This window comes from Dunckerocampus dactyliophorus, chromosome 12, assembly GCF_027744805.1.
Source record: "Dunckerocampus dactyliophorus isolate RoL2022-P2 chromosome 12, RoL_Ddac_1.1, whole genome shotgun sequence".
Classification (NCBI taxonomy): Eukaryota; Metazoa; Chordata; class Actinopteri; order Syngnathiformes; family Syngnathidae; genus Dunckerocampus; species Dunckerocampus dactyliophorus.
This window is the reverse complement of record NC_072830.1, coordinates 4251189-4265318: the sequence shown is the minus strand read 5'-3', so window position 1 is coordinate 4265318 and position 14130 is coordinate 4251189. Positions and strand designations below refer to the sequence as shown.

The 14130-nt window shown below is 41.7% G+C and overlaps 1 protein-coding gene across 2 annotated transcripts in view; it reads right to left on the bottom strand.

Moving 5' to 3' along the window:
• The window catches only part of LOC129191108 (glutamate receptor ionotropic, kainate 1), a 29928-nt gene extending 15875 nt beyond the window's left edge, over nucleotides 1–14053 (bottom strand). For both annotated transcript variants that reach the window (XM_054794127.1, XM_054794128.1), the window contains exons 1-2: nucleotides 13635–14053; nucleotides 23–190 (exon numbers count right to left, since the gene is read on the bottom strand). In XM_054794127.1, the coding sequence (XP_054650102.1) occupies nucleotides 23–190; nucleotides 13635–13719 (253 nt within the window). In that variant the 5' untranslated portion in view covers nucleotides 13720–14053. The remainder of the gene's footprint in view (nucleotides 1–22; nucleotides 191–13634) is intronic.
• Between the last annotated feature and the right edge of the window lie 77 nt (nucleotides 14054–14130).

Genomic DNA, 14130 nt, shown 5'->3' with positions numbered 1-14130 from the left:
AAGGAAAAGACGAGATTCTTACCCCTTCGGGACGCCTCGAAGCTGTCAAACAAATTTATTCTCTGGATGTCATAAGTCAGCGTGGTGTTTGGCATTAAGGTCCTGTTCCGGTTTATGTTGGTCACCGCAAATTTAAAGGCCAGCTCCTCCACACTGATGGGCTCGTTCTCCAGCGTCTCGAAGATGCCGCCTGCGCAAAGACGACAAAACGGCATCGTTGGACGAGTCAAACCGAGGTAGACGCAGACAAACTCTCATGGTAGAGCTGATTTAGTAGCAGGGGCGTATTTAGTCATTTGGGGGCCCAAGGCAACCCACTCATTGTGGCCCTCTACATCCTCGTCCTGCACTGACAAAAGGTTTTTTCTATTTTAAATGTATTTAGTATTATTTATTGATTTTTACATGATGTTAAATATGAACATGAGAAAATGTTCCTATTTCCTGAGCCAGATGAAGTCCTTAAAATCCTCCTGGGGGGTTTATTATTACCTAACAAGTGAATTTTACTGTAGTTGATAAGAACATTCAGCAACATTTAACACAGTTTACCGCTTTAATACTCCCATCTTTGTGATGCAAAGCGTCACTACTGCATTCTCCGCGGCTGACGCTGACAGCGGTGCCGCTGCTGTGGTCGTGTGTCTACGTTTGTGGCGACTGTGAAAAAGGTCGATGCCTTCTGACGCCACTGTTTTCCTCCCGCCTTCTCCTCTTCTCCGCTGCACTGGGGTAACCGCTGCTTGTTTTTTTTCCCAAACAGCGCCATCCTGAGTCAATCTGCACATGCGCAGTAACACGGAACAGTCCATTGCATGAGAAGGGAGGGAGGAGCGCTCGAAACGATCACGATAGATTACGCATTTTGATGATGCGTTTTAAGAATGGCAATGAACCTACTGTACGGAGTTGGAACGCCAGGTCACAGTCACAGACGGTCCCGTTATAATGTGTTTATGAGTGAATGAACGTACAATCACATTTACAATGACGGTGATTTCATGTTTCGTGTTAAAATAGCAGCATTGATTCTCTGTGGCAATGACATAATGTTGCCCAGATGTCCTTCAGTCCCGTCATTCTATATGAAAGTGGATTTAATCCCATTGGAGAAAAGCTTTGACCTCTTCCGACCTTGCCCTATTTACTCAGCCTAAATTCTTCACCGGTCGTCATTGCAGCTTTTGGTAAAAGTGACTTCATGCCACACTTCCACATCATTATAGGCCGGATCCACTGCTCGTAGTAGTATTTATTCATTTTTATATCTTGTATGCTAACTTTCTTAATATGTTTTTTAAGTAATTAGAGCCCTCTAGACATGAAGTAACTCCCATATAGTAATCTTTTCACTCCTACTATTCATTGTTTACACCACACCGCACAACTCTTCTGTGGCAGAGTCTCAAGACGGCTGCTAGCTAGCAAGCTAACCAGTTAGCCTTGAATTTATTTCTTCTAAATTTAAGAAGCCAAAAACCTACCACTTCCACATCGAATGGGAGGAAAACGTTTTGTCACTCTGTCGTGACGGACATGCCATGTCTGACCTTATGACTTCATGCAGTGTTAGCACTTCATGCTAACCGTCACCTCCTTTTCACTGCACCTTAGCTCTTTTCTGAGCAGACTGCTTTCTGGTTTGTGGAGGATGATACCGGATGCTCCTGTGACGCTTCCATCGATCCCATTAACACTCGGTCTACCAGAATTCTGCAACTACTAGAATGACCATAGCAGTCATTTTGACTCTTTGTATATAATTTGGATTATCATTAAAAGGATCTAAAAATAAATTGGTGGAATAGGTAAAAAACACATCAGGACACTAAATGAAAACTACAGTGATTGAGTGTTTGATTGAATTGACACAACAACACTTCTCTGCAATTACACATGCAAACTTGAACTGCAACCATTTTCTCTGAAGCAAGGCTAAAGCCTCCATAGCTGTCACCTTCTTTCTACTTGTCATTTTTGTCTCCCTTGGGTTTAGAGTGAAGCTATAGCTAGGTTTTAGCATCACAGAGCATAAAAAACAAACAGCCAATAAAGCAGGAGGAAGGGCGGGAAAAATGTAGCAAATAGTGAAATATGACACCCCCTGTAAAAAGCAGGCAGTCAATTTGACTGCTATGGTCATTCGAGGTAGTAACACTCAGAACTCTTTTGTGTTTTGAAATTTTAATGATAAAACAATGTTAGAATAAAATATACACACATTTAGGAAAAGTCAGGGTCCTTTGGGTACATAGGGTTTTTTTTAACCAAGTTATGACAAATTTTGAAAACAGTCAAAATGACTGCCTTGGGAGTTTGAGTGTTAAAGCAACAGTCCGGTGTTGCCCATACAGTCGTCCCTTGTTTATAGCGGTTAATTGGTTCCAGAGCTCACCAGGAAAAATGAATTTCCGCGATATAAGATTCAATGTTAATTAAATGGAATATTTTCACAGTTAGAGCATATAAAACCTCTTTATGACTTTCTAAATACTGTTTTTGAAGATTATTAGAGCCCTGTAGACATGAAATAACACGCCTATAGTCACCTTTACATTCCTGTTATTCTTTGTTTACAACACACTGCGCAAATCTTAAGCCTGTTTTATGCTTTCCGCGTCCACGAGGTCCGTGCGGCTCCATGTGGACAAATGACGTCATTTCCGGACCCACGCCCCCTCGAGAGGCCCTTTTCATGCAGAAAATTCCGGCTCCACGCACCAAGTTGTTCTAACTACGCGGACGGAGACACGCGGAAAAAAATGGCAGACGAGCAGGAGATCGTCGCAGCTGAAGTACAGAAATACCGACAGTTACAGTACACGAGGCAGCCTACCCTCACGCACAGTAGTTCAAGCATAAAGAAACGCTGAAACAAGGTGTGTTTTAAGTCATGTTTTTATTTTCTTTTGCCGTGTTCAGCATGCCTTTTGTAAGCACATTCTCCTGCCGGGGTTTAAGTCCCAGCGGTGGGAAGAATGACGAGCTGCGATTGCAGCACTACTATTCAAAGGACTCGCAGACAGTCAATACGGATACAGAGCTAACATTTCAGCCTTCATGGCACTGATTGAAATCCTGGAGGAAATTACTAACGCTATAGACCACAGAAAATGTACAGCTGCACATATTTATGGCTCTTACAAAAGCCTTCCATACAATTAATACAAAAATTAATACAAAAATTAGAAAGGTACGGAATCAGAGTTTGTGCGACTCATTCGAGCGTAAAGTGTAACCCAGCGTTTGAATTTATTTCTCCTAAACTTAAGAAGCCAAAATCTTACCACTTCCACACGGAATGGGAGAACTTTTTAAGGTGATATAATGTAATTACTGCTGCCTAGTGACCAGAAGACTACATATCATTTGTATTTGAATATGTTTTGATGAATAATAGACCACAGCCTACCACCGAACAGCCATCATTTTTAATTAATTCATTTCTTCCTCCCTCACTTCAACATAGTGAGGGAGCGATAATCAAGCCGCTATATTGGCGAGGGATGACTGACCATTCATTTATTTGTGATGGCCCGCCACAAATAGAGTTTCTACCTGTTTGCCCTCGCTCATAAACCCATGAAAACGCACCTTGTCTGCCAGAGAATAAGAAGATGTAGCAAGAAGGGGTTCGGTTTTGCCAACTTAGTGACTCTTTTTTGCTACATTTAGCAACATTCAGACCCTTCTAGATACCAGGGCCGCCGGTAACTGTGAAACCAGATACTGTAAATTTATAAGCACTTTATGATATTGTTAGTATTATTATTATACACATTTCATTACTGTATTATGATTTTCATTTAGCAATATTTTACCAACAAACTTACATTGAAATTAGAAGTCAAGGTGCCAAGCAGAAATTATATCATTCATTTTAAATGGGTTTGACAACAAAAAAATTAGACTCCAGTTGCATGTGGTACACGTTTTCTGTCAAAATTGACAGAACAATACATTTAGCAGGAAAGTCTCTTTTTGATTTTTAAAGACATATTTATTTTGCTACTGTTTTTTTAATATGCTATCAATATATGAAACATTTCAACAAATAAAATAGATGTAAAAAATAAAAACTAAATTAATACAATAAATGTTTTTATTAATTTTGTAATTAGTTTATTATAATTTTTGTAGTAATATAAATATATGAACCATTTAAACAAAAAAGTAAATAACAAATAAAAACCAAATTAATTTAAAAAATGTTAAGTGTCTTTTCAACACCACAAATAGATCGCAGTCCTGTGGGAAACACTGCAGCCCTCCAATGCACCGTGAAGCCAATAAAAAGAAGTGGAAAAGATCATTCTTAAAAGCAGGCAGCTCTTAACTCAACTGCTCCATAAACATGAGCAGCACATGGAGGAGCGTACGTGGACATGCCTTTTTTTTGCTTATTTTCGTGGACATGGGGTTTTTTTTGCTCACTACTAAAAAAAAAGATGACAACAAAGCTAAACTTTTCCCAGTGATGGTCGCATACGGTAAAACCAAAGAATCAAATAGGGGGGCCACTTTTGCAACCCAACCCATATGCAGATATGCTGACAAGGTGTATATATTTAACGCCTACTGTCAAAGTGTATTATTACTTTTTCTCCACTGCTCCTTTTTCCATTTTTGCTGTTTTTCAATATTAGAAGTATTTTAACTGTCTTCTTGTAATTTTTTTCATAACACTGTGACTTTATTCCCGTAATATTTCAACTTTATTCTCATAATTTCCCAATTTCATTTTCCCAAAATTGAAGCTTTAGTCCTTTTGTGTTACTAATATTGCGAAAATTATTGTGAAAACTATTGTGAATTTATTTTTTTTGCGTTATGCTCATAAACTTTTTTTTGTCGTAATGTTACATTTTTTTTTTAATAGTATGCCTTTATTCTAATATTTGTGCTTTATTCCAAAATCACTTCTCTTTTTCTGGATGTTTTTGTTAGTTTTCTTGTTAAATTGTATTTTTAAAATGTGCCGAGGGCCGATGAAAAAATCAGCCACGGGCACAAATGGCCCCCGGGCCACACTTTGGACACCCCCGTGTTAGTGTGAAGAGACCCACTCCCCAGGCACATGCTGTAATCCCTCCATTTTCCAACATTAGAGTTGACGGTGTGTACACAAATGTATGCTATTTATTTTACTGAAGTGTATTTTTACACCTGTATGACTATTAAGAATGTTAACTAATATTTCTCCACCTTTCTTTCGCGCTGTGCATCCATCACGCATCATCCGAGGGTGAGTGGACATATTTTTAATCGTCTACTTAACTTCTTTTTATACTGACAGCTAAAATGTTCCATGTAACATAAAGGTTTCACAGTGGTGACAGGTTGACCCTGGAACAGATGTCCAATGAGCATCCACTCCAGAAAGGATAAAAAGTACAAACTGAATGCTTGCGCCTCATTTCAGTCTCCACAAAAAGCCAAAAAGCGAGAGAGGTCATTGCAGTCGTCTATGAAAAATGCAATTAGGAAAAGGTATTTCTTGGTTTTTCATACGCCCACGTCGAGACCTTGATTGTGAATGACCTTTTTCTTTGGCGGCAGCCGCGCCTCAAAGCCCAAACTGAGAGAGCCTTGTCTGCTGGCTAAAAGCATGCTCCAAAGTGCTAATCCTAATTACGGCCGCTGAGCCTCAGCGAGCGGCCGCTATAGGAGGACCGGTTAAAAATACTTCCTAATTCTTTGCGAGAAACAAGTCCGGTCTCCCGAGTACGCAGGCTTTGAGCGCAGACAGCAAACAGGCGCATGAGGTTGCCATTTTTTTTGTTGTTTTCCTCATCTTCTTTACTAGTCACTTCCAAACAGATGGTCCACTTTGCACACAAGGCCAAAATAGCAGCAACACAAAACTAGATTTACTGATTTACGTCTCTGTAGCCCACCTCTAATCACACACATAGAATCATATCGTCTCCAGAACGCTGCCAAGACAAGAATGAAGGCGTCAGGGAAGTAGATTCAGCTGAGTTTTGCACCAATAATGGTGGCAATACATTATTATACATTATATAATTACATTATTATAGTATAATTATTATTGCTGTGGTGTACAACTGCATCATACTACACTGAAAGCTGTTTCTGTTACATTTTGCTAAATAAGATGAGCAAGATATTATATGCAAAACATGTCATTTAATGACATAAAATGATGTCCTGTGATTGACTGCTGAACAGTCCAGGGTGTGCCCTCTTATCCAAAGTTTGCTTGGGGGACTAATTCTTCTATTCTACCTTAGTCCAATGGGATGATTGAAAATGCCGCAATCACATCAACGCTGCAGTATGAAAAACTAATGCGAAAGGAAAATGCTGCAAATGGCAAAACACACAAACCCCAAAAACACATGCATGAGATAAATGCTGCAAGTTTATGGAAGAAAATGGTTAGCCAGGCTAACAGGAAGATAGCCAACCGACTTGAAAGTTTACCACAAAGTTAGCCAAGCTACCAGGAAGTTAGTCATGCTACCAGGAAGTTAACCAAGCTACAAGGGGGTTAGCTAGGCTACCAGGAAGTTATCCAAGCTACCAGGAGGTTATCCAGGCTACCAGGAAGTTATCCATGCTACCAGGAAGTTATCCAAGCTACCAGAAAGTTAGTCCAGCTACCAGGAAATTATCCAAGCTACCAGAAAGTTAGTCCGGCTACCAGGAAATTATCCATGCTACCAGGAAGTTATCCAAGCTACCAGGAAGGTAGCCATGCTACCTGGAAGTTATCCAAGCTACCAGGAAGTTGGTCATGCCACCAGGAAGTTATCCAAGCTACCAGGAAAGTAGCCATGCTACCTGGAAGTTAACCATACTATCAGGAAGTTATCCAAGCTACCAAGAAGTTAGCCCAACCGGTCCAGATGTGCTTAGTGGACTCTGAAAAGACATTTGACTGCGTCCCTCGCGGTTGTCCTGCGGGGGTGTGCCCTGGGAGTACGGGGCTGGTGGCACACTTCCACGTGCCATTTGGTCCTCGTGCAACCGAAGCAGGAGCCGGAATTAAATGTTGGCCTCCACCAAGGCTGCTCTTTGTCAATAATTCGGTTGATAGTTTTCACAAACAGAATTTCAAAACACAGACATGGCATTGAGGGGGTCCAGTTTAGGGGTCTTAGAAGCTCATCTCTGCTGTTCTGCAGGCTGTGACATTCAGTGTTTACTGTGGAGGTTTTCAGCTGAGCTCCTGGGATGAAACTCAACACCTTCGAATCTGAGGCAATGGGTCTCAGTAGAAAAGGGGTGGATTGCACCCTTCGGGTTGGAAGTGAGATCTTGCCCCAGGCGGAGGAGTTCAAGTATCTCGCGGTCTTATTGATGAGTGAGGGAAGGCTGGCGCGTGAGATCAACAGGCGGACCGACGCAGCTTCTGCAGTAATGCGGTCGCCAGGACCGTGGTTTTGAAGAGAGAACTGATTCAGACGCCAAAGCTTAGCGGTCGATCTACAGTAAGTTCCACCCTCACCTATGCTCATGAACTTTGGGTCGTTGATCAGAAGAGCAAGATCAAAGGACTCCAAGAGAGCTCTGTCATCGAGAGAAGCCAGTTGAGGTTGCTCGGGCATCAAGTCCGGTTGCCTCCTGGTGTGTTGTTTCGATCATACCCAGTCGAGAGAAAGCCCGGGGCAGACCGAGGACACGCCAGAGGGATTATGTCTCACAGCTGGCCTGGGAACGCCACTGGAGGAGGTGGCCAGGGACCGGGAAATCTGGACTTGCCTACTGACACTGCTGCCCCCACTTTCTGGACCCTAATAAGTGGAAAAAATGAATGGATGGACATAATCCCGTATAATCCCATATGTAATTTAGCAACAATTGACACAGGAAGTGCAATGTTAAATCCTCTAAGTCAATAAAGATGTTGAAAATAAAAGAAAATCTTCCGATTGAAAGATAACAAGACACATTAACATCAACAGGAAAGGGAAAGACTATCCACGCATGCAAACAAACAAAGTGAATGTCCCCCGCATTTCTCTTTCAAGCTACAATAGTTTTCTTGATTCATTGTCACGGTTGTTAGTGTGCAATTCAGCATAAAGAGCGCTGGTCCAAACAATCAGTAACATCAAATCAGCCTCAGGCAACACGCAACAGAAGCATAATGACTCCATGGAAGGACACGGAGCTCTTTGTTATTAAAAAGAGGGAAGAAGCTGATGTTTTTATAGATCAGGAAATGAGTTTGAAGATAGAATGTGTGAGCTGCAATCGCTGCTTCAGCCATGAGCAAGCGTGTTATCTTCCTCTGGAAAGCTCATTAGAACCACGCAGCTTCATACTGACTCATTATGGCACTGCATTCATCTGCCTCGCTCTACTTTTAAATGCAAAAACGCTCGTACGGAAGTTCTACGGCGTTCTATAATGTGTTGTTTTTAATTTATTAATTTATAGATCTGAGTGTCTCATAAGTGGCATCTTTTGTTAATGTACGTAACAGGAAAAAGCATCATGCACGTTTGGTTTGCAGGGTCAATGCATCCACTCAGCAAGACAAAAACTCAATCATTCATTTCATTTCAACAAAGGAAACTGCTAAATGCATGATTACATGACATGTACTAGTTTATCATACTACAGTGTGTTCAAAGTGGACTATTTTCCAGTAAAGTGAGCATCGAAGTGCCATGACACCAATTATGGTGGTATGAAAACAAGATATTTTGCCATGCAAATGCTGTAATATGCCAGAAAAACACAAATTTTTTTAAAGCTGTTGTGGTTTTTCCAAGTATCGGTGAAAATATGTCAACTTTCTATTAATTGTGTGAAGGCTGAGAAGCATTCTTCCACTTATTCTACAGGATGGCATGGCACAGGTGGTGGACTGGTCGTCTCCCAACCGAATGGTTGCTGATTCGATTGTCAGTCTCTGTCTTGTAATCGTTCAACATATTTGTACATTTCATCAATCATTCTCCATCTTTACATTCCAACATTTGAAGTTCCGCCATTTCCTTTCTTTTGTTTTTTAATTCTGCTCCCATTTCTTAACCGCTGCAGCATTTTCAGCTCATTCAGGACATGTAGGCTATCTATCAATACGTTTCTAGATAGATTTCCATTATTCAATATTTTCTATGATTTTTTTCCCATTGAAAATGAATGGGCAATTTATTTTTTGAATTTATTATAAATTCATTTGACATGTTCCATTACTGTAATAGTCTGCTTATTCTGCAGGGTGACATGGCTCAGGAGGTAAAGCGGTTGTTTCCCAACCTGACTCTTGTTGGTTCGATCCAGATTCATACATTTCCATGATTAATATTTCCTGCGACATTTTTCCCCCATTGAAAATGATTGGACAATTTCAATATCGCCCCCTATTGGTGGAAATTCCTTTTACATTACATATAACATTCAGCGCACTGTGGCATGGTTCGGGTTGTAGACTGATCGTCTTCGCACCGGATGGTTGCTGGTACGATCCTCAGTCGGGGAATCAATTTCAACACATTTCTAGGATATGCTACATTTCAGTTCAGCTTCAGCATTTCAGCAGTCACACGCAATTTCTACTAAAATTGCTTTATCGAGTTACAGTTACGTTTACTTTTACTTTTTATATGGAAACCTACACAATTAATGATTTGTGTTCACAGCCAAAATGGAAATATTTTGGCCTGGTGTCATTTAATAATGAATGAACGTATTAAAACTAGCAAAACAATTACAGTTTGCTTCTTTTCTGCAGTTAATCAACACAGTGCTACCTCGTTTTTCATCATTAATTTGTTCCAAAAGCCAAAACTTGCAAAAACGAGGCAATTTTTCCCAAAGGAAATCACGGAAATCCAATTAATCTATTCCAGACACCCAAAAAATAAATGCTATAGAGAACAATTACAATTAACATGCAGAAAATTATGTGAAATAATTATCAATGAGGAATGGATGGAACTTATTGTTGATGTGGACTTCTAGTACATCCTGGCGAAACGGAATTCAATTGTGTTTCTCACCTTCTTTAACAAATTGCTGCCATGCGCAACTATCTTTGGCCCCATGGCGGGTTATTTAGCAGTCACACTCAATAAAAAATGCACGGACTGTGTGTCAGCAATGCGTAGGGTGCTTTGTTTGGGCACTCGATTCTGTGCAACGATACAGCGCAGGGCAATCGGACTAGTTTGTTACGTGCAATATTGTACAAAAACTAAGGAAAAAGTTGAAGTGAAAATTTTTGACGAAAAAAGGAATCGTATCAAAACTGGGGCTTACGAAAATAGATAGATAATAGTTAATAGAATCTCTTCTGGGGTGTTCTCAACTCCTGTTTCCATACCAGTGTTGTATTGAGCAGAATAATGCCATCCAGAGGAGTTGACGTTGTCATGTTGCAAAATGATTCACACAACAATTTGCTATTTTTTACTGTTATTTCGAGTGAAAGTGATCCGATTGTTAATAGGGCAGACAATGCTGTGGGGCAATGCATGCTGGGAGGTCAGGAAAACAAGGAAGTGTGATCATGCTGCAGGGAGACAAGCAGCGATTAGCCTCCAGCTACGTTGCTTCTGTTCCCTTCCCTTCAGAGCTCAGATGAAGATGAAGAGCATCTCGAAGCTCCAGTACTAGAAGCTGGTAAGGTATACTACTTTTTGAGGGTGTGTGTGTGTTTTTGTTGTAAAGCTGTACCACTTTTTTGACAGCCCTTACAGAAAGAGTAGCTAGAATCACTATGGTCAACATGCACTTTCATTCTACTGGTTTGTTATTTTTGTAAATATTGTGGATTATGACTAAAAAGACTTCAACACTTTCTGGGTTCTTGTATTTGGATAATGTCAGCGTTCAGTACTGTAGCGAGTTATCTTCTTCGTTTGAATTCATTGACGGGTATGCGTGTAACAGATGTGCGAAGGTACGTTGGTAAACCTCACTCCCTGACACCTTGAGAGTCGTGCTGGACATCGAGTACTGTCATTCTGTGGACCCTGGTTTGAGCCCAGGGCAGAACGCAGGATTGGCCGAACCAGGCAGGTTACATACAGGACCGAAGATACCGACACTGATCGTATTGTACCGCGTTTCGGAAACCCCCATAGGGGGTAGCTTCACGCATTGCAGGCCTCTGATTGGTCGCCTGAGAACTGTCACTTCTGTTCTTCTAACGGGCAGATGATTGAAAGCCATTTGGAGTTCTTGTTTTTGGAGACTCTAACGCTCTTTTATCTTGAAATTACATTACGTTACATTGTGTCGCACTATGATGTCACGCTATATACGCGGTGGACACAGCTATCCTGGTAGTCCTTGGAATTGATCTGGATCGGTTGGCTTGGCTGATCAGTGCCGTTCCACTTCTTGGAAACACTCAAAGGGCGACAAAGCGTCGCCCTTTGATTGGTCGACAGACAATCATCAGACAAAATCTTCGCTGACTGCTTACCGTGTTGCAGAGGAAAAAGAGAGAAGAAGACCATATTTACTGTACCAAACAAGAACAAAGCAAACTGAACTGAACTGTACCACTCAGTGGAAACATGGCTGAACTCATTGTTTGGTTCCGATTGGCGTCCGTCGCTTTTACGACGTGCATTTCTCCCATGAAAGGGAGTCTTTTAGGAAGGAAAAGGACAATCATGTAGTGTTTTACTTTCTCCTCTCTCTCGAACCAAGCACACCAGGACCTTTCCAACTTGGGCACGAGCCAGCCCCGAGAATGAATGAGGCGGTCCGAAGCAGCCTACGATCCTCGTTTGATGTGGAGCACTGAGCTCTCTTTGTTTGACTGGTGGCCCCCCAACCTTTCCACTGAATAAATTAAGGATTGTGTTTTGGTTGGTGCAGGAAGATGAACAAGACGTTATGACACCAACACGTTATCAGATATAGACATAGATATACTGTATATAGATATTGCAATTTTGGCAAGGAAAATTGAGATCAGCATCCCATTCGCTCACTGCCATATTTGGGGAGTTTCTGCATAAAGACGATTAGTGTTTGGTTGTTTAAGGGCTTTGGTGGGGGGACAAGAGGGATTTAACCATTATTACCAACCCCAGTGAGAAGAGCGAAAGCCCGTCCCAATCTGACGCAGACACTTGCCAAGACAGAGGGCTGTTAATTGGAGCGAGCCTGGTACCATATGGGAGAGATTAGCATGTGATGAGAATGACAAAGATTAGGCCTCCCGGAGACGCGCAGATGATTGAGACAGATTAGCGACATAGAGCACAGATTGACACGGGAAGAGCCGTGCCGACCTGCTAGCCTGTCAAGTTTCACAACGGATGTCGGAGCGGGGCGGGGGGGACGAGGCTGAGCCCCGCCCTGCTGACCGTTGAAGGGAGTTCGTCCACCAAGTGCCCAAGTAGCCATCAGTTTGTTTGAATTCAGTTTTTTTAAGAAATTTACCTGGATTTTTTCGTGTTAATGGGATGGTGGGTGTCCTCTCTGAATGTTCTGAACTCCTATTTCAATGCCAATGTCCCATAGAACATTGTTGTTCCTACTTAGACCGTAAGACAGCAGTGCATTCAATTTTGACTGCAAAATAATTGTTTGTCAGCAATAAACATGTTAGGGTTATAGAGTTAGGGCTGAGGTTGGGGTTAGTGTTAGAGGTTGAGGTTAGGGTTGGGGTTGAGGTTATGGTTTATGGGTTTAGGGGTTAGCATTAGAGGTTGACGTTAGGGTTATGGGGTTAGGGTTTGGGGTTATGGGGTTGGGTGTTAAGGGTAAGATAAAGCAGTTTAAAATAGTTTAACCCTAATCCAGCTTTCCTTCGGAGTGCCCTTGTTTAAAACATCATCTGTGTGATGCATCAAGCAGTTTCACTCACTGGCAGACTAGGATCTAATTGTGCGCTTTTATTGAGGTTGCATCAGAAACGAACAGAGCCGTGTCCGCGTTTCCCACTAATTATGCGCTGCCTCCGCACCCTTTCTTGTCAACTTTCAAAGGGTTCGTCGCTAAACTCCAATGACTCTCGCCAGGAGGAGGGAGGCCAGATTTAAAAGTGGCCGGCCCACTGGTTATTCCATAGCTGTGTGTGTATCCATTTCACTTGGCTGCGAGCCAAAGACGAGCCGTGCCAGCTGCGATGCGTTCACATGCATCGGTCCTCCTTTGACCCGCTCTGTCAACATGGACGAGCCTTGGGAGACTCTGGCAGCAGAACGCCAGAGTGGATTAACATGATTTTGGATCTTGTTCCACTGAGGCACAACACACACTCTCAGGATAATGATGATGATGATTATTATTATTGGAAGAAATAATCCAGGCAGGATGGGAACTAAAAGTAATATAGAAGTTCTGTTAATAGAATTAGCTATTAATTCAATTCAGAAGTAATAATTAGAGATGCTGATGCAATTCCTGGTTACTTTAGAATAGGGATGCCCAAGCTTTTTCCACAGACAGCTGCAAACTGAAAAATCAAAAGGATATGGGGGCCACTTTTATATTTTTCATACTATAAAGGTGCTTAAACCAATCCCAATTATATGATTTGAGTTATACAATGGTGACAAAGCATTTTATTATCAACATTTCAACTTACTTTAGACTATTTATTGGCGAATCAACATAAAAAGAATGGGTTTTGAGGTTCCAGTTTTCATCTTATTTACAGAGGACCTTTAAAAAAAGACAAAGTTACTCACCAATCCTCAAGACCTGCTGCCAACTGAGCCAGAACTCTGCTATCAAGTAGAGCAGAGACAATAACAGTCCTTTCCTCTTAGCCATGGTCCTCCCTCGGGGGTCCAAAAGAACATGGATATCACTTTTCCTGCCCCAGGTAACTCATGCTGAGATCTTGCCAGTCCTTTTATCACCGACCACAACAAACTGGCTCCCGACCCGCATCCTTGTCTCACGTCTTATGATGAGGAAAAAAGGAAACATTCCAGGTGTTGTTGTTTCTCTGCAAAATCTCCAGATTGTATTATTTTAAAATCCTTCACGCGTCACACAGCTTTTTGTATCCCATTGTGTCACTATAGCATCTTTTTCCCGGTGCAGAGTTGAATAGAAGGAAGCGACTGAAGGAGGAGGGGGACCACCAGGATGTTCCAGCTGCCAAGTCAGCACGGACAGGAAACACGGCTTCCGGTTGTAAATTTCAAAGTAAACCGAATTCGAGCAAACTCTCGCAAC